We start from the raw sequence: 27573 nt of genomic DNA, 5'->3' as shown, positions 1-27573 counted from the left end.
AATGCTGACTTCAGCATGATTTCCCTCCTTGTTTACCATCGACACAGTATTCAATACAAATGGTAGATTTCCTGTTATCTAACTATAGATGACAGTTCATTATTGTCCTACATTGTAAGTAAAGTGGTGCAAGGTTTTCCTGTAATTTTCTTGCTAAGGTAAAGAGTCATTTTTCTTATTTCACTGTTACTCTTATTACACAAACACTACTCCGCAGAGGTGGCGTGACTTATGACGCTCTTAGCCACATATGGAATCAATTAAACTGTTTATGTGGAAGTGAGAGAGGTTATCAGCCCCTCTGGAGGGCTGAATCCCTCAGGTGGCTGAAGGGTCTGACTGGGCTGATATCCCCTTTTCTGGAAAATTTTCTCCATAATTTATGTTGTCATTCATATTCTTAATTAAATCAATATTTTTGAAGAATTCATAATAACATGATGAATAACTTTAAAACCGGTGACTAATACACCTTGGAAGAACGTATAGGTAACATAATAGATCTTATAGAAAAAAATAATCATATATATTTTAGGAAATCTTGTTATAGACCAACATTACTGTCTAAACATGCAAGAGAAGAATATAACATAATAAGCAACAGAGTAAACACATACTTGCTGGCTTCGTTAGCAACACTAAACGTCTCCCACACTGCAGATCGTTGTTCTCCTAGAAGGTTGGTAGCGATCACCCTGAACCTATAACGATGACCTCCGCTGGTCAGAGCGTGAAGGTTGTCATTGCCTGTAGGTGATCACAACACTCACTCACAATTCTTACTGATAATGTAACATTATCAACATGAAGATTATATGTATATCGTAACATGTACTCTCTGCACCTACATTAACTACAACACAACACTGAGAACTATATGAACTACAACACAACACTGAGAGCTATATGAACTACAACACAACACTGAGAGCTACATGAACTACAACACAACGCAGAGAGCTACATGAACTACAACACATCAGAGTGAATTACAAGAAAACAGGTCTTACCCAGCCAATATTCTCCACTTGGGTCACCGAAGCCAGTCTTGTAGTCATGCCAGGTCCTGGTGAAGTTCACTTGTGTAGTCTCGCGCTGGCGGACCAGGAACACCGTCCACATGTGTCCCTCTTGTGTTTTACACAACACACTCACACCTCCTGCAGAGCTGACAAATATTTTTGTTATTACTACTCTCTAAATATATCTCTTTTTAAGAAACTGACACTTTGTATACTATCTATGAGAGACCATCCAAGGTCAGGTGAGGGAGTGTTTACCTGGAGAGAGTTCCGGGGGTCAACGCCCCCGCGGCCCGGTCTGTGACCAGGCCTCCTGGTGGATCAGAGCCTGATCAACCAGGCTGTTGCTGCTGGCTGCACGCAAACCAACGTACGAGCCACTGCCCGGCTGGTCAGGAACCGACTTTAGGTGCTTGTCCAGTGCCAGCTTGAAGACTGCCAGGGAGACTGCTGGGAGGCAGTTGAACAGTCTCGGGCCCCTGACACTTATTGTATTGTCTCTTAACGTGCTAGTGACACCCCTTCTTTTCATTGGGGGGATGTTGCATCGTCTGCCAAGTCTTTTGCTTTCGTAGTGAGTGATTTTCGTGTGCAAGTTCGGTACTAGTCCCTCTAGGATTTTCCAGGTGTATATAATCATGTATCTCTCCCGCCTGCGTTCCAGGGAATACAGTTTTAGGAACCTCAAGCGCTCCCAGTAATTGAGGTGTTTTATCTCCATTATGCGCGCCGTGAAGGTTCTCTGTACATTTTCTAGGTCAGCAATTTCACCTGCCTTGAAAGGTGCTGTTAGTGTGCAGCAATATTCCAGCCTAGATAGAACAAGTGACCTGAAGAGTGTCATCATGGGCTTTGCCTCCCTAGTTTTGAAGATTCTCATCATCCATCCTGTCATTTTTCTAGCAGATGCGATTGATACAATGTTATGGTCCTTGAAGGTGAGATCCTCCGACATGATCACTCCCAGGTCTTTGACGTTGGTGTTTCGCTCTATTTTGTGGCCAGAATTTGTTTTGTACTCTGATGAAGATTTAATTTCCTCGTGTTTACCATATCTGAGTAATTGAAATTTCCCATCGTTGAACTTCATATTGTTTTCTGCAGCCCACTGAAAGATTCGGTTGATGTCCGCCTGGAGCCTTGCAGTGTCTGCAATGGAAGACACTGTCATGCAGATTCGGGTGTCATCTGCAAAGGAAGACACGGTGCTGTGGCTGACATCGTTGTCTATGTCGGATATGAGGATGAGGAACAAGATGGGAGCGAGTACTGTGCCTTGTGGAACAGAGCTTTTCACCGTAGCTGCCTCGGACTTTACTCTGTTGACGACTACTCTCTGTGTTCTGTTAGTGAGGAAATTATAGATCCATCGACCGACTTTTCCTGTTATTCCTTTAGCACGCATTTTGTGTGCTATTACGCCATGGTCACACTTGTCGAAGGCTTTTGCAAAGTCTGTATATATTACATCTGCATTCTTTTTATCTTCTAGTGCATTTAGGACCTTGTCGTAGTGATCCAATAGTTGAGACAGACAGGAGCGACCTGTTCTAAACCCATGTTGCCCTGGTTGTGTAACTGATGGGTTTCTAGATGGGTGGTGATCTTGCTTCTTAGGACCCTTTCAAAGATTTTTATGATATGGGATGTTAGTGCTATCGGTCTGTAGTTCTTTGCTGTTGCTATACTGCCCCCTTTGTGGAATGGGGCTATGTCTGTTGTTTTTAGTAACTGTGGGACGACCCCCGTGTCCATGCTCCCTCTCCATATGATGGAAAAGGCTCGTGATAGGGGCTTCTTGCAGTTCTTGATGAACACGAAGTTCCATGAGTCTGGCCCTGGGACAGAGTGCATGGGCATGTCATTTATCGCCTGTTCGAAGTCATTTGGCGTCAGGATAACATCGGATAGGCTTGTGTTAACCAAATTTTGAGGCTCTCTCATAAAAAATTAATTTTGATCTTCGACTCTCAGTCTGGTTAGCGGCTTGCTAAAAACTGAGTCATATTGGGACTTGAGTAGCTCACTCATTTCCTTGCTGTCATCTGTGTAGGACCCATCTTGTTTAAGTAGGGGCCCAATACTGGACGTTGTTCTCGACTTTGAATTGGCATAGGAGAAGAAATACTTTGGGCTTCTTTCGATTTCATTTATGGCTTTTAGTTCTTCCCGCGATTCCTGACTCCTATAAGATTCCTTTAGCTTGAGTTCGATTCTTGCTATTTCTCTGACCAGTGTCTCCCTACGCATTTCAGATATATTGACCTCTTTTAGCCGCTCTGTTATTCTTTTCCGTCGCCTGTAAAGGGAGCGCCTGTCTCTTTCTATTTTACATTTACTCCTCCTTTTTCTTAGAGGAATAAGCCTTGTGCATACATCGAGTGCCACCAAGTTAATCTGTTCTAGGCATAAGTTGGGGTCTGTGTTGCTTAGTATATCTTCCCAGCTTATATCGGTTAGGACTTGGTTTACTTGGTCCCACTTTATGTTTTTGTTATTGAAGTTGAATTTGGTGAATGCTCCCTCGTGACTAGTCTCATTATGTCGGTCTGGGGCTCCACGCATACATGTCTGAACCTCAATTATGTTGTGATCTGAGTATATTGTTTTTGATATGGTGACATTTCTTATCAGATCATCATTGTTAGTGAAGATGAGGTCTAGTGTATTCTCCAGTCTAGTAGGCTCTATTATTTGCTGGTTTAAATTGAATTTTGTGCAGAGATTTAAAAGCTCATGTGAATGTGAGTTTTCATCAGAGCTGCCTCCTGGTGTTATTACTGCAACAATATTATTTGCTATATTCCTCCATTTTAGGTGCCTTAAGTTGAAATCCCCCAGGAGCAAGATGTTGGGTGCAGGAGCTGGAAGATTTTCCAGACAGTGGTCAATTTTTAACAGCTGTTCCTGGAATTGCTGGGATGTTGCATCTGGAGGCTTGTAGACTACCACAATGACTAGGTTTTCGTTCTCGACCTTTACTGCTAAAACTTCCACTACATCATTTGAGGCATTTAGCAGTTCTGTGCAAACAAGTGACTCTGCCAGCCTCCCCCCTCCCTTTTGCATGTTCACTGTGTCACATCTGTATAGGTTGTAACCTGGGATCCATATTTCGTTTGTCCTTTATGTGGGTCTCAGTGAAAGCCGCGAACATTGCCTTTGCCTCTGCAAGCAGTCCACGGATGAAAGGTATTTTGTTGTTTGTTGCTGGCTTTAGACCCTGTATATTTGCAAAGAAGAATGTCATCGGACTGGTGGTATTGCTGGTACTGGGGGGGATTTTTTTTCCGGCATTAGTATCTGTATCTGTTGGTTTGGAGTGGAGGCCATCGACTGTGGTTCCACTCCAGGAATGACTGGATTTGGTGTACGATTTCTGCCATTTCCTGCCAGTTTTTTTTCCTTCCTGGCACTAAAAAACCTCTCCCTCTTGAGTGGCTGTGGCTACCCAGGTTTTCCCATGGCCTGGATGTTTTGTATCTTTTTGTACCCTTCAGATGGTGTGCCTGGCAATTTAAGTTATAGCACAGTCTTTCCTGTACTGAAGAGGTACACATTTCAGGGTGAAAAGCTTACAGGAAGGGAGTTTGCGTTTTCCTGTTGTCATATGGGCATGGCATTTTCTAGGGTGGTCATAGTTGCACGTCCCGTCTGTTTTTCCAGATTTCCCATGTCTGCAGATACCAAGTGCATAGTATGTGCACAGGCTTGGTTTCCGTTTGCCTTGGGTTTCTGTGACTGTATTCCCTGTTGGTGCATGTTTCCCTGGTGCATGTTACCAGTTGTTTTTGGTAATATATCCTCACTATTGCTATTGGAGTCCTCTTGTTTGCTATTTCCTGTGGTATTTCTAGTTTGCAATATTGGTTTTATCTTATCTTTGACTACACTTGTTTCCCCACTACGGCTCCTGTCCCCTATGAGGTCATTTATATGTATTCCTTCCTGTGTAGTAATATTTTTGACACTGTCACCTACACTGACAAGTAACCATACAAAGCTTCTCCTAAGTAACTTTCGTTATAACAAGATGATGTATTCACAAATTAGTTCATGAAAGTATTCTATGTTTCACATTATCCTTAATATAATCGTTAAGTGAGCGTCTACATATTCAAGGGATAATAAAAAAAATGTAATAGTTACACCATTGTTTAGGGTTTCAAATCAATTAGAAAAGGCATTCTCATATTACTGCATTGTAATTGTTTTTAATTTTTTTTTCAACAAGTCGGCCGTCTCCCATCGAGGAAGGGTGACCCAAAAAGAAAGAAAATCCTCAAAAAGAAAATAATTTCATCATCATTCAACACTTTCACCACACTCACACATAATCACTGTTTTTGCAGAGGTGTTCAGAACACAACAGCTTAGAAGCATATACGTATAAAGATACACAACATATCCCTCCAAACTGCCAATATCCTTAACTCCTCCTTTAGAGTGCAGGCATTGTACTTCCCATTTCCAGGACTCAAGTCCGGCTATATAAAAATAACCGGTTTCCCTGAATCCTTTCACTAAATATTACCCTGCTCACACTCCAACAGATCGTCAGGTCCCAAATACCATTCGTCTCCATTCACTCCTATCGAACACGCTCACGCACGCCTGCTGGAAGTCCAAGCCCCTCGCCCACAAAACCTCCCCTACCCCTTCCTTCCAACTTTTTCGAGGACGACCCCTACCCCGCCTTCCTTCCCCTACAGATTTAAATGCTCTCCATGTCATTCTACTTTGATCCATTCTCTCTAAATGGCCAAACCACCTCAGCAAACCCTTTTCAGCCCTCTGACTAATACTTTTATTAACTCCACACCTCCTAATTTCCACACTCCTAATTTTCTGCATAATATTTACACCACAAATTGCCCATAGACAGGACATCTCCACTGCCTCCAACCGTCTCCTCGCTGCTGCATTTACCACCCAAGCTTCACACCCATATAAGAGTGTTGGTACTACTATACTTTCATACATTCCCTTCTTTGCCTCCATAGATAATGTTTTTTTGTCTCCACATATTCCTCAACGCACCACTCACCTTTTTTCCCTCATCAATTCTATGATTAACCTCATCCTTCATAAATCCATCCACCGACACGTCAACTCCCAAGTATCTGAAAACATTCACTTCTTCCATACTCCTCCTCCCCAATTTGATATCCAATTTTTCGTTATCTAAATCATTTGATACCATCATCACCTTACTCTTTTCTATGTTCACTTTCAACTTTCTGCCTTTACACACACTCCCAAACTCGTCCACTAACCTTCGCAATTTTTCTTTAGAATCTCCCATAAGCACAGTATCATCAGCAAAAAAGCAACTGTGTCAATTCCCATTTTGTATTTGATTCCCCAGAATTTAATCCCACCCCTCTCCCGAACACCCTAGCATTTACTTCTTTTACAACCCCATCTATAAATATATTAAACAACCATGGTGACATTACACATCCCTGTCTAAGACCTACTTTTACCGGGAAGGAGTCTCCCTCTCTTCTACACACCCTAATCTGAGCCTCACTATCCTCATAAAAACTCTTTACAGCATTTAGTAACTTACCACCTATTCCATATACTTGCAACATCTGCCACATTGCTCCCCTATCTACTCTATCATATGCCTTTTCTAAATCCATAAATACAATAAAAACTTCCCTACCTTTATCTAAATACTGTTCATACATACGCTTCAATGTAAACACTTGATCTACACATCCCCTACCCACTCTGAAACCTCCTTGCTCATCCACAATCCTACATTCTGTCTTACCTCTAATTCATTCGATTATAACCCTACCGTACACTTTTCCTGGTATTCTCAAAAACTTATTCCTCTATAATTTTTACAATCTCTTTTGTCCCCCTTCCCTTTATATAAAGGGACTATACATGCTCTCCGCCAATCCCTCGGTACCTTCCCCTCTTTCCCATATTTATTAAACAAAAATACCAACCACTCCAACACTGTATCCCCCCCTGCTTTTAACATTTCTGTCATGATCCTGTCAGTTCCAGCTTCTTTATCCCTTTTCATTCTACGTAATGCCTCACGCACCCCCCCCCACACTCACATCCTGTTCTTCTTCACTCCTAAAAGATGGTATACCTCCCTGGCCAGTCCATGAAATTACCGCTTCCCTTTCTTCGTTGACATTTAAAAGTTCCTCAAAATATTCTTGTCATCTATCCAAAACCTCCTTCTCCCTATCTACTAACTCCCCTACTCTGTTTTTAACTGACAAATCCATTTGTTCCCTAGGCTTTCTTAACTTGTTTAACTCACTCCATTTTTTTTCCTTATTTTCATTAAAATTTCTTGACAGTGCCTCTCCCACTCTATCATCTGCTCTCCTTTTGCACTCTCTCATCACTCTCTTCACCTTTCTTTTACTCTCCATATACTCTACTCTTCTTATAACACTTCTGCTTTGTAAAAACCTTTCATAAGCTAACTTTTTCTCTTTTATCACACCCTTTACTCCATCATTCCACCAATCACTCCTCTTTCCTCCTGCACCCACCCTCCTATAACCACAAACTTCTGTCCAACATTCTAATACTGCATTTTTAAAACTGTTCCAACCCTCTTCAACCCCCCCCCCCACTACTCATACTTGCACCAGTCCACCTTTCTGCCAATAGTTGCTTATATCTCACCCGAACTTCCTCCTCCCTTGGTTTATACACTTTCACCTCCCTCTTACTTGCTGTTGCCATTTTCCTCTTTTCCCATCTACCTTATACTCTAACTGTAGCTACAACTAAATAATGATCCGATATATAAGTTGCCCCTCTATAAACGTGTACATCCTGGAGCCTACCCATCAACCTTTTATCCACCAAAACATAATCTAACAAACTACTTTCATTACATGCTATATCATACCTTGAATATTTATTTATCCTCTTCTTCATAAAAAATGTATTACTTGTTACCAAACCTCTTTCTACACATAGCTCAGTTAAATGCTCCCCATTTTCATTTACTCCTGGCACCCCAAATTTACCTAATACTCCCTCCACAACATTTTTGCCCACTTTAGCATTGAAATCCCCAACCACCATTATTCTCACACTTGGTTCAAAACTCTCCACGCATTCACTCAACATTTCCCCAAATCTCTCTCTCTCCTCTACACTTCTCACATCCAACCTTTATTTTACTCCACATAATCCTTGAATTAATACATTTATAGTTCCTCTTTTCCTGCCATAACTTATCCTTCAACATTATTGTTACTCCTTCTTTAGCTCTAACTCTATTTGAAACCCCTGACCTAATCCCATTTATTCCTTTCCAATGAAACTCTCCTACCCCCTTCAGCTTTGTTTCACTTAAAGCCAGGACATCCAGCTTCTTCTAATTCATAACATCCACAATCATCACTTTCTTATCATTTGCACAACATCCACGCACATTCAGACTTCCCACTTTGGCAATTTTCTTCTTCTTCTTTTTAGTAATTATTACAGGAAAAGGGGTTACTAGCTCATTGTTCCCGGCATTTTAGTTCATTTTTACAACACGCATGGCTTACGGGGGAAAGAATCTTATTCCACTTCCCCATGGATATAAAAGGAAAAGTAATAAGACCAAGAATTATTAAGATTAAATCAAAGAAAGCTCAGATGAGTGTGTATAAATAAACATGTACATGTATGTGTAGTGTGACCTAAGTGTAAGTAAAAGTAGCAAGACGTACCTGTAATCTTGCATATTTATGAGACAAAGGACACCAGCAATCCTACCATCATGTAAAACAATTGCAGGTTTTCGTTTCACACTCACTTGAAAGGACGGTAGTACCTCCCTGGGTGGTTGCTGTCTACCAGCCCAAAATAAAAACGAACTCTTTTTATAAGAGAAGCCATGACTGTTGCTATATCAATGCCAGTCTGATAAGTCACTATCGTCTAACTCTCCAGGATCTACACAATCTAAGTTTTTAACTGGCTTATTAAACTGGCACTTTTGAGTTTACAAATCCTAACCAGTTTATATGAGCTATCAGTCATTCAGAGAAGGAACATTCATGTTATTTAACAGAACTAATCTATATAATTTTAGAAATGAAAATAATGAATTAAGAATTACATACTTCAGTAACAATTCTAAGATTCTTCTGAGTAGGATAAACAAGAGTTGAATGTTGGGAGATATTCAGAAGAAGCTTCTCATGCAAATATCAAAACTTGCAACAACCTTTTTCATTATTCAGAACAAGAGTGTTGAAAAATTTTAACTGGTTGGATAAGGTGTTATCACATCATTACAAAACAGACTGAGGGAACAAAATAAAAAAAACTTGCAATAATTAGTTTCCCCTTCAAGGTTACTTAATTAATAACATGATGAAGTATTGTGGTTGATACATAATGTGAAAAAGATTTCTCTACATCACATATTTCCATCACACTCCATCAGACTCCATCAAACTCCATCACACTCCATCACACTCAATCAGACTCCATCAAACTCCATCACACTCCATCACACTCAATCAGACTCCATCACATTCCATCACACTCCACCACACTCCATGACACTCCATCACACTCCATCACACTCCATCACACTCCGCCACACTCCACCACACTCCATCACACTCCATCACAATCCATCACACTCCATAACACTCCATCACGCTCCACCACACTCCACCACACTCCATCACACTCCATCACACTCCATCACACTCCATAACACTCCATCACACTCCACCACATTCCAACACGTTCCATCACACTCCATCACACTCCATCACACTCCATAACACTCCATCACGCTCCACCACACTCCATCACACTTCATCACACTCCATCACACTCCATCACACTCCATCACACTCAATCACACTCCAACACACTCCATCACACTCTAACATGCTCCATCACACTCCACCTCACCCCAACACACTCCATCACACTCAACCACACTCCATCACACTCCATCACACTCCACCACACTCCATCACACTCCATCACACTCCATCAAACTCCATCATATTCAGCCACACTGAATCACACTCCATCACACTCCACACTCCGCCACACTCACCACACTCCATCGCACTCCATCACACACCATCTAACTCCATCACAGTCCATAACACTTTGCCACACACCATCACACTCCGTCACACTTCACCACACTTCATCACACTCCACCACACTCAATCGCACTCCATCACACACCATCTCACTCCACAGTCCATAACATTTTGCCACACATCATCACACTCCATCACACTCCATCACACTCCATCACACTCCGTCGCACTACACCACACTCCACCACACTCAATCATGCTCCATCACACTCTGTCACACTCCACCACACTCCACCACACTCCATCACACTCCATCGAACACCACACTCAATCACACACCACCGAACTCCACACTCCATCACACTCTGTCACACTCAATCACACTCTGCCATACTTCATCACACTCCATTACACACCATCACACTCCACCATACTCCATCACACTCCAACACACTCAATCACACTCCACCACATTCCGTCACACTTCATCACACTCCATCACACTCCATCACACTCCACCACACGCCACACTCCATCACACTCCGTCACACTCCATTGCACTCCACCACACTCCACCACACTCCATCACATTCCACCACACTGAACACATCCTAATACTCCATCACACTCCGTCACACTCAAACACACTCTGCCACACACAATCACACTACACACTTCATCACACCCCATCTCACACCATCACACTCAACCACACTCCACCACACTCCATCACACTTCACCACATTCCATTACACACCATCACATTCCATCACACTTTATCACACTCCACCACACACTACCACACTCCATCGCACTCCGCACACTCCAGCACACTCCATCACACTCCATCACACTCCATCACACTCCACCACACCCCACCACACTCTATCATAATCCACCACACACCACACTCCACCACACTCCACCACACTCCATCACACTCCACCACACTCAATGACAATGACACTCCATGACAATCCATGACACTCCATCACACTCCATCACACTCCAACACACTTTATCACACTCCATCACACTCCATCACACTCCAACACATTTCATCACACTCCATCACACTCCAAACTGCACCACACTACATCACACTCCATAACACCCCATCACATTCCACCATGCTCATTCACTCTCCATCATACTCCATGACACTCCATCACACTCCACAACACTCCATCACACTCAATCACACTCAACCACACTCCATGACACTCCATCACACTCCACCACACTCCATCACTCTCCACCACACTCTATCACACTCCACCACAGCCCACCACACTCCATCGCGCTCCACCACACTCCATCACACTCCATCACACACAGCCACACTCCATCACACTCAACCACACTCAATCACACTCCATCACACTCCACCACACTCCATCAATCTCCATCACACTCCATCACACTCCACCGCACTCCATCTCACTCCATCACAAACCATAACACTCCGCCACACTACATCACATTCCGTCACATTCCACCACACTCCAACACACTCCATCACACTCCATCACACTCTGTCACACTCCACCACACTCCACCACACTCCATCATACTCCATCGCACTCTGACACACTCCACCACACTCCACCAAACTCCATCACACTCCACCACACTCCACACTCCACGACACTCCATCACACTCCACACTCCATCACACTCCATCACACTACATCACACTCCACCACACTCCATCATACTGAATCACATTCTGTCACACTCCACAACAGTCCACCACACTCCATCACATTCCACACTCCACACTTCATCACACTCCATCACACACCATCACACTCCAACACACTCCATCACACTCCAACACACTCCATCAAACTCCACCACATTCCATGACAATTCATCACACTCCATCACACTCCGCAACACTCCACACTCCGTCACACTCCATCACACTCCGTCACACTCCACCAAACTCCACCACACTCCATCACACTCCACCACACTCAACACACCATCACACTCCATCACACTCCGTCACACTCCTTCACACTGCCACACTCAATCACACTCCTCACTTCACACTCCATCGTACACCATCACACTCCACCACACTCCACCACACTCTATCACACTCCATCTCACTCCTCCACAAACTACCACACTCCATGTCACTCCGTCACTCTCTACCACACTTCACAACACTCCAAGACACTCCACCACACTTCATCACAATTCATCACACTCCAGCACACTCCATCACACTCCATCACACTCCATCACACTCCACCACACCCCACCACACTCTATCATAATCCACCACACACCACACTCCACCACACTCCACCACACTCCATCACACTCCACCACACTCAATGACAATGACACTCCATGACACTCCATGACACTCCATGACACTCCATGACACTCCATCACACTCCAACACACTTTATCACACTCCATCACACTCCATCACACTCCAACACATTTCATCACACTCCATTACACTCCAAACTGCACCACACTACATCACACTCCATAACACCCCATCACATTCCACCACGCTCATTCACTCTCCATCATACTCCATCACACTCCATCACACTCCACAACACTCCATCACACTCAATCACACTCAACCACACTCCATGACAGTCCATCACACTCCACCACACTCCATCACTCTCCACCACACTCTATCACACTCCACCACACCCCACCACACTCCATTGCACTCCACCACACTCCATCACACTCCTTCACACACAGCCACACTCCATCACACTCCACCACACTCCATCAATCTCCATCACACTCCATCACACTCCACCACACTCCATCGCACTCCATCACACACCATCTCACTCCATCACAAACCATAACACTCTGCCACACTACATCACATTCCGTCACATTCCACCACACTCCAACACACTCCATCAAACTCCATCACACTCTGTCACACTCCACCACACTCCACCACACTCCATCATACTCCATCACACTCTGACACACTCCACCACATTCCACACTCCATCACACTCCATCACACTACATCACTCTCCACCACACTCCATCATACTGAATCACATTCTGTCACACTCCACAACAGTCCACCACACTCCATCACATTCCACACTCCACACTTCATCACACTCCATCACACACCATCACACTCCAACACACTCCATCACACTCCAACACACTCCATCAAACTCCACCACACTCCATGACAATTCATCACACTCCATTACACTCCATCACACTCTGCAACACTCCACACTCCGTCACACTCCATCACACTCCGTCACACTCCACCAAACTCCACCACACTCCATCACACTCCACCACACTCAACACACCATCACACTCCATCACAGTCCGTCACACTCCTTCACACTCTGCCACACTCAATCACACTCCTCACTTCACACTCCATCGTACACCATCACACTCCACCGCACTCCATCACACTCCATGACACTCCACCACACTCCATGACACTCCACCACACTCTATCACACTCCATCACACTCCACCACACTCCATCACACTTCTCCACACTCCACCACAATCCATCACACTCCATCGCACTCCTACACACTCCATTACGCCCCACCACATTCAATCAAAGTTCTCCACACTATATCACACTCCATCACACTCCACACTTCATCACACTCCATGACACACCATCACACTCCACCACAGTTCACCATACTCCATCACACACTGTCACACTCCATAACATTCCATCACACTCCATCACTCTCGGTCACACTAAACCACACTCCACCACACTCCATCACACTCCATCACACTCTGTCACACTCCATCACACTCCACCAGACTCCCTCACACTCCACACTCCATCACACTCCATCACACTCAATCACACTCCATCACACTCCATCAATCTCTGCAACACTTCATCACACTCCATCACTCACCATCACACTCCAACATACTCCACCACACTCCATCACACTTCACAACGCTTCACCACACTCCATCGCACACCATCAGACTCCACACTTCATCACACTCCATGACACACCATCACACTCCACCACAGTTCACCATACTCCATCACACACTCTCACACTCCATCACATTCCATCACACTCAACCACACTCCACTTCACTCCATCACTCTCAGTCACACTAAACCACACTCCACCACACTCCATCACACTCCATCACACTCTGTCACACTTTACCACACTCCACCAGACTCCATCACACTCCAGACTCCACACTCTATCACACTCAATCACACTCCATCACACTCCATCAATCTCTTCAACATTTCATCACACTCCATCACTCACCATCACACTCCACAACACTCCATCACACTCCATCACACTCCACCACACTCCTTCACTCTCCATCACACTCCATCACACTCCACCACACTCCATCACACTGCACTGCACTTCAACCACATTCCATCACACTCCATCACACTCCACCACACTCCATTATATTCCATCACACTCCACCACACACCATCACACTCCATCACACACCATCACACTCCACCACACTCCATCACGCTCCACCACACTCCATCACACTTCATCACACTCCATCACACACCATCGCAAACCACCACACTCCATCACACTCCACGACACTCCTCCACACACCATCACACTCCATCACACTCCATCACACTCCATCACACTCCATCGCACTCCACCATACTCCATTACACTCCACCACGCTTCATCACTCTCCATCACACTCCAGCACACTCCATCACACTCCATCACACTCCATCACATTCCATCACATTCCATCACACTCCATCACACTCCACTGCACTTCACAGCACTCCAAAACTCCCCACCACACTCCATCACACTCCACCACACTCCATCATGCTCCATCACACTCTGTCACACTCCACTACACTCCACCATACTCCATCACACTCGACACTCCACTCTTCATCACACTCCATCACACACCATCACATTCGAATACACTCCATCACACTCCACAACACTCCATCACACTTCATCACACTCAATCACACAACTTCACACTCCACACTCCGTCACACTCTATCACACTCCGTCACACTCCACCACACTCCACGACACTCCACACTCCATCCCAATCCATCACACTCCATCACACTCTGCCACACTCAATCACACTCCACACTTCATCACATTCCATCACACTCCATCATTCTCCATCACACTCCATCACACACCACCACACTCCATGACACTCAATGACACTCCATCACACTCCATCACACTCCATCACACTCTATCACACACCATCACACTCCACCGCACTCCATCACACTCAATCACACCCCAACACATTCCATCACACTCCATAATACTCCACACTCCATCACACTCATTCACTCTCTATCATACTCCATCACACTCCTCCACACTCTATCACGCTCAATCACACTCAACCACACTCCATGACACTCCATCACACTCCACCACACTCCATCACACTCCACCACACTCCATCACACTCCCTCACACACTCCACGACACTCAATCACACTCCATCACACTCCACCACACTTCATCACACTCGATCACACTCAATCACACACCACACTCCATCGCACTCCATCACTCACCATCTCACTACATCAGAGTCCATATCACTCTGCCACACTCCATCACACTCTGTCGCACTCCACCACACTCCACCATACTCCATCACACTCCACCACACTCCACACCCCATCACACTCTGCCACACTCCACAACAGTCCACAACACTCCATCACACTCCACATTACACACTTCATCACCCTCCATTACACTCCACCGCACTCCATCATACTCCATCACACTCTGTCACACTACACAAATGTCCAACACACTCCGTCACACTGCAACACACTCCATCACACTCCACCGCACTCCATGACACTCCATCACACTTTGTAACACTCCATCACACACCACCACACTCCATCATAGTCCAACACACTCTGTCACACTCCACAACAGTCCACCACACTCAATCACACTCCACACTACACACTTCATCACCCTCCATCACACTCCACCGCACTCCATCATACTCCATCACACTTTGTAACACTCCATCACACTCCACCGCACTCCATCATACTCCATCACACTCTGTCACACTACACAAATGTCCAAGACACTCCGACACACCGCAACACACTCAATCGCACTCCACCGCGCACCATGACACTCCATCACACTCCAGTACTTTCCATCACACTCCATCACACTCCAAACTCCACAACACTCCATAACACTCCATCACACTCCACCACACTCATTCACTATCTATCATACTCCATCTCACTCCACCAGACTCCATAACACTAAATCACACTCAACGACACTCCATCACTGTGAGGGAAAAGTTCAATAGATAGGAGTAGCGATATAGTAATAATAGTTTCATTGCCGGCTACTTGTTAAGGTAGGGTAAGTCCAGCTCCCGCTATCCTCCCTCCCCCTTTTTCCCCCTCCCCCTTTTTCCCCCTTCCCGAAAGTGATAGTTTGCTTGCCGGCTGCTTGTTAAGGTAGGGTCAGTCTAGCTCCCGCTATCCCTTCCCCTCCTTCTCACCCCCCCCCCGAAAGGTGACGTGTTGGGCTCCGGTCCAAACAGTAATCACTAGACTCACAGCTCCCAGCACTACTGTAAGTACATGCCTGCCTTGTATTCTAGCGGATTTATTGGTTGAAAGCTTCACTTTTGACCAATAATAAACTTAGTCCTTTCAGTCTTGCTCTAAGTTGACTGTTGTAATAATCACCACATCTTTTAGGTATTGTACTTATCATGGAGAGTGATTTCTTAAGCAGTGGGTAACCTGTCTGTCTTTCCACCTTGGATTACAGAGAGGGTCACATGTCAATCAACGAGTAGAACTGAAGGAGACGGACTAACTTCCTGAGACGTCCCATGATATAGATACTTACCTGTGCGCCTGTATGAAGTTGCAGGAGGTAACCCATCATCATTGCAGCGGTAAAGAACCTGCTTTCCTGTCAACGGGAGAGATTACTCACTGGTATACTGTGAAGAACTAGCCCGTGTATTGTCACCAACACCTGCGACCCCCCCCCCTCCAACAGCAATGTCTACGATTTCAACAACACGCAGCGTCACCAACACCAGACACCCAAGTTTTATTTATATTAGCGTTGAATTCAGATATCATTTATATTTTTCACTTTTCATTTTCTTTAATGTAGGATTAATATTTCATGTTTACGTGTTTCATATTTTATATTCTAATTAATAAAGTGTTTATGTTTGTCAGTTTTTATTATTTTTCTATACATTAATTTTCCTGAGGAGGAGCCAGCCTGAGTAATACTGACTGAAGTTGTTACAGGGCTGAGTAAGTATTCACAAGTGGCGACCTTGCCAGGATTTTCTTTACTGAATCAAGATTGAACTCCATCTCGAATCTACCATTGGAACTTCAACGCCGCATACCACAGACGGTTACCACCAGCCATGAGTAATCATTCTCTATGGTAGGACTGCAGTACAGGTATTTAAAAGATTTGGTGATTGTTATAGTCTCAATTTATTGTAAGTCAAGTCAGGCAGGATTTAATATTTAATTCTGCCACCTAATTTTGTGTGAGCTTTAAACACTTTGGAAGATTAGACTCTAGGGACCCGAGATTTTCCAGTGACAATTTGTTTCATTGAGCTCTTTATTATATCAAGGGAACTGTCGTAGGACACTCTTGATTTTTTGGTGAGAAGATTGGATGGTCAAGGGACCCCATTCTACTTACTGTTTGCTCGGAGCCGGCATAGAACCCTTCGTTTTCATTAATACATATTGTTTAATTGAAGTAGGGATCGAGCCCTCTGATTTATTTACAGTTTGAGTGGAGCAGGAACTGAACCCTCCATTTTCTTTAATACCCGTTTCATTTTTCCCCTGATAGTTTAAGTTATTCTTGCAAATATGGAGGAATACCAGTTTTGGATGAACAGGGAATAACAGGGAAAAATTTAGAATCTTTAATTAGTGCTAAAATCCAGGAAAGACTTGAAAGAGAGAGAATAGAAAGAGAAAGAGAGGATAAAAAGGAAAGAGATCGAATTGAAAGAGAAAACCAAGATAGGCAGTTAGAAAGAGAGAGAGAAGACAAAAAGGAGCGTGATAGACTTGATCGTGAGGAGAGAGCTAAAATACATGAAGAATAAGTTAAATTAAGGGAACTTTAGGAAAGAGCAAAGGATAGAGAAGTTGAGGAAAGAGCTAGAGAACATGAGTTGAGAGAGAGAGAAAAGGATCGCGAGCTCGAACAAGCTCGCTTTGAATTAGAGAATAAAAAGTTAACTTTCTCACAACAGCAATTAGATGAAGGAGTAATGGAACAACGTGCAGCTAGTGCACATATTCCAACACCTAATTTACCTCCCTTCACAGAGGGGGAAGACATAACTTCATACATTATCAGGTTTGAAAATACCGCTACCCTCTGTGAATGGCCTGCTGACACCTGGGCTACTAGGTTAGGAATGTTATTTTCTGGTACAGCTTTGAATATCTATGCAACTTTGTCGCAGGATATCATATGTAATTATAACCTACTGAAGAAGGCAATCCTTAAAGCATATCAAAAAACCACTAATTCTTACAGGAAAGATTTCAGGTATGCCACCTTACAGCCTGGCCAGAACTTTCAGCAGCTACAGGTAACACTCTTTCGTTTGTTCGACTTTTGGATACAGTTCAGGAATAGATCACAGTTATGAATCTCTTAGAGACTTCATGGTTGCTGACCAGTTCCTGACAGCTCTTCCCCATCAGATACGAACATTCATCAGAGAACATAACCTGATTAAAACTGAGGAAGTTGCTGAGGCTGCTGACCTGTATGCTGAGGCTCACAATTCCTATAAAGACCTAAAGGGATCGAACCCTAAGGGCAAGGGTTCATCAGACCTTAAGAAATCAAAGCCTCTAGTGGAAAGTAAAATGACTTCTTTTATTCCTGTTTGTCATTTGTGTGGAGTTAATGGACATAAACGTCCAGATTGTCCTTCTATGAAGGTCCAAAAAGTTGAAAAATGTTTTAAAGGATATAATGACCAAGCACCTTTCTGTTCAGGAACAGTTAATGGACTTAATGTATCTACCATTTTACGAGACACTGGATGCACATGGTTCACAGGTTGGTCTGAAGCCGTACTAGCTCCCATCACTTCTTGCTCCGTACTAATAGGTAATGTAAAAGGTGCCATTCTTCCTTCTGAGGTTGACCTTTCAGCACCAAAGATGGACATAAGTGTTTCAGATCCTCTTCCTGTAGAGTCAGAGAAGCCCATCGAAAGTTCAGATGAGACAATGTCTCGCGAGATTCATGAGGGATTGAAAACCAGTGATGCTACTCTCGAAAGCGAGGTAGTAGGATCACCGGTTCACTTGTTAGATGAAAGTGAAGATATCACCTCCGATACCATAAATGTCTTGACTAGGGCTCAGACCAAAGCCCAGGCTTCTCCTACTGTCCATCCTTTGATTTTCCCTGACTTTAAGCCTTTAGATATACCGAAGGACTCCTTTGTCAATTTACAACGTAATTGCCCTTCTCTTCAGAATTGCCATAATGCCGCTAAACAAAATCAAGTGATCCAAAGGAAAAACTTTTCATATAAATTTGAACATATGAAAGGTATCTTGTACAAGTCAGTATTCAAATTAAATTCAGATGAGATAGACTATTCCATCTTAGTTGTTCCAAGTCAATGCAGAGAGACTGTTCTTAGAATGGCTCATGACTTCCCAGTGGCCGGACATTTCTCGCATCGTAAAACCTTAAATAAAATTAGGGAAACCTCTTTTTGGCCAAAAATGTCCTCAGATGTCACTACCTATTGTAGATAGTGTAAAGTTTGCCAACTGTCATCCTCCCGGGGTACCAGGCGAGTACCGATGGTCAAAATGCCTATCTTTACGGTACCGTTTGAAAGAGTAGCTATTGACATCGTTGGTCCTTTATCTCCACTTTCATCTGGGGGACATAGATATATATTAACATTAGTTGATTATGCTTTGAGTTTCCCTGAAGCCGTTCCCTTAAAGACCATAACTACTAAGAGTTGGCTGAAGCCCTTTTGTCCATCTTCTCCAGAGTGGGCATTCCTAGAGAAATTTTGTCTGACCGTGGGACACAATTCACATCTGACTTAATGCAACATCTATACCAACTTCTGGGAGTGAAGCCTCTCTTCACCACACCCTATCATCCCAGCTGTAATGGGAGGATTGAGCGCCAGCATTCGATTCTCAAGTCCATTTTAAGGAAACTTTGCTCCCTTAAACCTAAGGAGTGGCATCGTTACCTACCCTGTGCTTTGTTTTCCATGAGGGAAGTTCCCAGTGACTCTTTGGGGTTTTAACCTTTTGAACTTCTCTATGGCAGACAGGCCAGAGGCCCATTGTCCATCCTTCATGACTTATGGACATTAATGAGGAGGCAAATGCTGAGGTTCAGTCTTCTTACCAGTTTCTCCTTGACCTTAGATCCAAACTTGAGGAGACCTCTGACATAGTTTCGAAAAACATAAGCTTGTCAATGGACCAGTGCAAAAGTCAGAGGAGAAGTTTTAAAGTAGGAGATGAAGTTCTGGTACTTTTGCCTATCAAGTCAAATAAATTATTAGTAGCATGGAAAGTTCCATATAAAGTATTAAAAATTTGTGGGAAAGTTAACTACCTCATAGAAGTCAAGGGGAAATGTAAGCTTTATCCTATCAACATCCTTAAGAAATATTACCGTTAACTGCCTTAATAAGTTTGACTTAGTTTTTCAACACGAACTTGATAAGATAACTGAAGAATGTAAAGTGTGTGTAATTGACACCTCTAACTTAGACTATGATGAAGAACTACATGACTTGATGACTCTTGACCACTCAGGCGCAACAAACATTAATATTAACGAATCTTTGGATGACCATAAGAGACATGAACTACTTCAATGTGTGAGTAACTTTTCAGACGTCTTTACTGATATTCCAGGTGTCACCTCCACGGTAGTCCATAAGATTGACTTAGTGATGGACAATCCTTTCAAACGGGAATTATACCCAGTTCCAGTTCACCTTAGGGATGCATTTGACCGAGAGGTAGACAAATTATTAAAACTAAAGATCATTGAACCTTCAGTATCTGCATATTACTCACCAGTAGTCATGGTTAAGAAGGAGGATTATTCATATAGACTTGCTATTGACTTCAGAGGCCTTAATGCTATAACTCGGTGGGATGCTGAACCTATGCCCTTGATGGATAGCGATCTACACAAATTTTGTGACGCTTCCTTCTTTTCAGAGATTGATATTGCGCAGGCATATCATAAAGTAATGTTAGATCCTTCTTCTAAGCAGTACACCGCTTTTCCTACACACCAAGGACTGATGCAGTATAGAATTATGCCCTTCGGTTTGGTAACTGCCTCTGCTACCTACGTGAGACTGATGAGAAAGGTCTTGGGTAATATGCCAAATGTTTCAGTTTATTTTGATAACATTTACGTAATGACATTCACGTGGGGCGGACATATCCAAACATTAACATCAGTTTTGCGTAGGTTACGCTCACATGGCCTCACTGCCAAGCCGAAGAAATGCTTCCATGGGTGTAACAAGATTAGATATTTTGGACTGATACTTTCTAATAACTCCCTGCAGCCTCTCCCCAGTAAGATCAAAGCTTTATTAGAATTTACATTCCCCAAAACCAAGAAGCTCATGCGTAGCTTTCTTGGTTCTGTAAATTTTTATGCACAGTTTATCCCGAACCTTACTGATCTTACAGGCATCTTATCCGACTTCCTTAAATTGTCTGTGATGGAACCTCTTGAACTTTCCGACGTAGCTCGGGAAAAGTTTAATGAGATTAAAAGCATCTTTTCCAAAGACCCTATACTAAAGATTCCAGATATTAATAAAACATTTTGTTTAAGAACTGATGCTTCCAATTCTGGCTTAGGTGCAGTGCTACTACAATACCATGATGGTACTCCCTTCCCTGTATGCTTCCTAAGCAGGAAACTCCTTCCAGCAGAAGCGAGATACTCCACCATAGAAAAGAAATGTTTGGCCCTTGTGTGGGGTATTTCCAAACTTAAATTTTATTTGCTGGGAAAAGAATTCATTTTACAAATGGACCACAAACATTTGACATATCTAGAAACTTTTAAGGGAACCAACAGTCGCCTCTTGATGTGGATATTGGCACTCCAGGCTTTTAAGTTCCATATTGTGTATATCAATGGTTCATCCAATTATTTCTCTGACTGGTTAAGTCGTGACAGTCAGTAGAAGATTTGTTGCCTTAGACGACTTCCACATGTTAGAACTTTTTCCTCACCTATTCTTCTTATACTCCTTGACTATAAGTCTTGGTATGGAGGAGTGTGAGGGAAAAGTTCAATAGATAGGGTTAGCGATATAGTAATAATAGTTTCATTGCCGGCTACTTGTTAAGGTAGGGTAAGTCCAGCTCCCGCTATCCCCCCTCCCCCTTTTTCCCCCTCCCCGAAAGTGATAGTTTGCTTGCCGGCTGCTTGTTAATGTAGGGTCCGTCTAGCTCCCGCTATCCCTTCCCCTCCTTCTTCCCCCCCACCCCGAAAGGTGACGTGTTGGGCTCCGGTCCAAACAGTAATCACTAGACTCACAGCTCCCAGCACTACTGTAAGTACATGCCTGCCTTGTATTCTAGTGGATTTATTGGTTGAATGCTTCACTTTTGACCAATAATAAACTTAGTCCTTTCAGTCTTGCTCTAAGTTGACTGTTGTAATATTCACCACGTCTTTTAGGTATTGTACTTATCATGGAGAGTGATTTCTTAAGCAGTGGGTAACCTGTCTATCTTTCCAGCTTGGATTACAGAGAGGGTCACCTGTCAATCAACGAGTAGAACTGAAGGAGACGGACTAACTTCCTGAGACGTCCCATGATATAGATACTTACCTGTGCGCCAGTATGAAGTTGCAGGAGGTAACCCCTCATCATTGCAGCGGTAAAGAACCTGCTTTCCTGTCATCGGGAGAGATTACTCACTGGTATACTGTGAAGAATTACCCCGTGGATTGTCACCAACACCTGCGACCCCCCCCCCCCCACCATCAGCAACGGCTACGATTTCAACAACACGCAGCGTCACCAACACCAGACACCCAAGTTATATAAATATTAGCGTTGAATTCAGATATCATTTATATTTTTCATTTTTCATTTTCTTTAATGTAGGATTAATATTTCATGTTTACGTGTCTTATATTTTATATTCTAATTAATAGAGTGTTTATATTTGTCAGTTTTTATTATTTTTCTATACATTAATTTTCCTGAGGAGGAGCCAGCCTGAGTAATACTGACTGAAGTTGTTACAGGGCTGAGTAAGTCTTCACAATCACACTCCATCACACTACACCACACTCCATCACTCTCCACCACACTCCATCACACTCCACGACACTCCACCACACTCCATCGCACTCCACCACACTCCATCACACTACATCACACTCCACCACACTCAATCACACTCTGTCACACTCAACACTCCATCACACTCCATCACACTCTGTCACACTCCACAACAATCCAACGCACTCCATCACACTCCACCACACTCCACACTCCATCACACTCTGCCACACTCCACAACACTCCACCACACTCCACCACACTCCACCACACTCCAGTACACTCCAAAACACTCCATCACACTCTGTAACACTCCATCACACTCCCCCACACTCCATTACACTCCATTACACTCCACCACACTCCATCACACTCCACCACACTCCATTACACTCAATTACACTCCACCACACTCCACAACACTGCATCACAATCCACCACACTCCATCACACTCCACAACACTCTATCACACTCCATCACACTCAACCACACTCCATCACACTTCTCCACACTCCACCACACTCCATCACACTCCACTGCACTCCATCACACTCCATCACGTCTCAGCACACTCCATTAAAATCCACCACACTATATCACACTCCACACTGCCACACTTCATCACACTCCATGACAAATCATCAGACTCCACCACACTCCACTACACTCCATCACACTTCTCCACACTCCATCACACACCATCACACTCCTTCACTTTCCATCACACTAAACCACTCTCCACCAAACTCCATCACACTGCATCACACTGTGTCACACTCCTATACACTCCACCACACTCCATCACACTCCCTCACACTCCACACTTCATCACACTCCACCACACATCATCTCACTCCAACAAACTCTGCCACACTTCATCACCCTCCATCTCTCACCATTACATTAAACCACACTCCACCACACTTCTTCACATTTCACAACACTTCACCACACTACATCACACTCCATCACACTCCACCACATTCCATCACACTCCATCACTCTCCATCACTCTCCATCACACTCCACCACACTCCATCACACTGTTCTGCACTCCACCACATTCCATCACAATCCATCACACTCCACCACACTCAATCACACTCCATCACATTCCACCACACTTCATCATACTCCATCACATTCCATCACACTCCACCACATTCCATCACACACCATCACACCCCACCGCACTCCACCACACTACATCACACTTAACCACACTCCACACACCATCGCACTTCACCACACTCCACCAAGCACCATTACACTCCATCACACTCCATCACACTAAATCATTCTCCACCACACTCCATCACACTCCACCACTCTCCATCACACTTCATCACTCTCCATCACACTCCATCACACACCACAACACTCCATCACACTCCATGACATTCCATCACTCTCCATCACATTCCATCACACTCCACCACACTCCATCACACTCCATCACACTCCACCACACTTCACCACACTCCACATCTCCTCAACACACTCCATCACAGTCCACCACACTCCACCACACTCCATCACACTCCACCACACTCCATCACACTCATCCACACACCATCACACTCAATCACATTCCACCACACTCCATCACACTCCACCACACTCCATCACACTCTATCACACTCCACCACACTTCACCACACTCGACAACTCCCCAACGCACTCCATCACACTCCACCACACTCCACCACACTCCATCACACTCCACCACACGCCATCACACTCATCCACACACCATCACACTCAATCAAATTCCACCACACTCCACAGCACTCCATCACACTCCACAGCAGCCCGCCACACTCCATCACACTCCAACACACTCCATCACACTCCACTACACTCCATCAGACTCCTTCGGACTCCATCACACTCCATATCATTCTATCACACTCCACCACACTCCATCACACTCCGTCACACTCCACCACACTCCATTACAGTCAATCACGCTCCTCCACACTCAATCACACTCCACTGCACTCCATCACACTCCACCACAACCCATCACACTCCACACTCCATCACACTCCATCACACTCCACTATACTACATCAGACTCCTTCAGACTCCATCACACTCCATAACATTCCATCACACTCCACAACACTCCATCACACTCCACCACACACCACACTCCACCACACTAAACACTCCATCACACTCCATCACACTTCATCACACCCCATCTCTCACCATCACACTCCACCACACTCCATCACACTTCACAACACTTCATCACACTCAATCGCACATCATCACTCTCCATCTCACTCCACCACACTCCATCACACTCCATCACATACCATCGCACTCCACCACACTATATCACACTCCATCGCACACCATCACACTCCACCACTCTTCACCACTCTCCATCACTCTTCACCACACTCCATCACACACCATCGCACTCCACCACACACCATCGCACTCCACCACACTCCACCAAACACAACACTCCATCACAATCCATCACACTCTGTCAAACTCCACAACACTCCATCACACTTCATCACCCTCCATCACACTCCATCACACTCCACAACACTACATCACACTCCATCACACTCCACCACACTCCATCACACTGCACACTCCATCACACTCCATCACACTCCACTACACTCCTTGAAACTGCATCAAACTCCACCACACTGCATCACACTCCACCACTCTCCATCACACTCCATCATACTCTGCCACACCCCACCACACTCTATCACACTCCACCACACTCCACACTACATCACACTCCACCACACTCCATCACACTCCACCACACTCCATCATACTCCACCACAATCCATCACACTCCACACTCCATCACACTCCACCACTCTCCATCATAGTCCATCACACTCCACTACACTCCATCACACTCCACAATCCTCCATCACACTCCACCACACTCCATCACACTCACTCATTCACGTTCCACCACACGCCACCACACTCCATCAAACTCCAGTATACTTCAAACTCCATCACACTCCTCCACACTCCATTACACTCCATCACACTCCATCACACTCCATCACACTCCACCACACTTCATTACACTCAATCACACTCCTCCACACTCAATCACACTCCACCGCACTCCATCACACTACAGCACAACCCATCACACTCCACACTCCATCACACTACACTGCACTCCATCACACTCCACCACACTCCATCACACTCCACTACACTCCATCAGACTCCTTCAGTCACCATCACACTCCATAATATTCCATCACACTCCACCACACTCCACCACTCTCCTTAACACTCCACCACACTCCACCACTCTCCATCACACTCCATGACGGCCCAGCACATTACACCAAAATCCACCACACTATATCACACTCCATCACACTCCGTCACACTCCACCACACTCCAACAAACTCCATCAAACTCCATCACACTCCATCACACTCCATCACACTCCACCACACTACATCACACTCCATCACACTGCACACTCCATCACACTGCACACTCCATCACACTACATCACACTCCACTACACTCCTTGACACTGCATCACACTCCACCAAACTGCATCTCACTCCACGACACTCCATCACTCTCCATCACACTCTGCCACACCCCACCACACTCCATTGCACTCCACCACACTCCACACTACATCACACTCCACCACACTCCATCACACTCCATCACACTCCACCACACTGCATCACACTCCACCACATTCCATCACACTCAATCACACTCCACACTCCATCACACTCCATCACACTCCACCACAACCCATCACACTCCACACTCCATCACACTCCACCACACTCCATCTCAGTCCATCACTCTCCACTACACTCCATCACACTCCACCACACCCCACCACACTCCATCACACTCCACCATACTCCAAACTCCATCACACTCAACCACACTCCAATACACTCCATCACACTCCACAACACTCCATCACACTCCACCACACTCCATTTCACTCAATCACACTCCACACTCAATCACACTCCACAGCACTCCATCACACTCCACCTCAACCCATCACACTCCACACTC

At 44.6% G+C, this 27573-nt stretch overlaps 1 protein-coding gene across 1 annotated transcript in view; it reads right to left on the bottom strand.

Moving 5' to 3' along the window:
- LOC128684048 (angiopoietin-4) overlaps positions 1-27573 on the bottom strand; it is a 148209-nt gene that overhangs the window by 45852 nt on the left and 74784 nt on the right. The window contains exons 5-6 of the mRNA XM_070095055.1: positions 1011-1168; positions 618-747 (exon numbers count right to left, since the gene is read on the bottom strand). Of these exons, the coding sequence (XP_069951156.1) occupies positions 618-747; positions 1011-1168 (288 nt within the window). The remainder of the gene's footprint in view (positions 1-617; positions 748-1010; positions 1169-27573) is intronic.

Source organism: Cherax quadricarinatus, chromosome 48 (assembly GCF_038502225.1).
Source record: "Cherax quadricarinatus isolate ZL_2023a chromosome 48, ASM3850222v1, whole genome shotgun sequence".
NCBI lineage: Eukaryota > Metazoa > Arthropoda > Malacostraca > Decapoda > Parastacidae > Cherax > Cherax quadricarinatus.
Note: the sequence above shows the minus strand (reverse complement) of the source record. Positions and strands in the feature narration are given on the sequence as shown.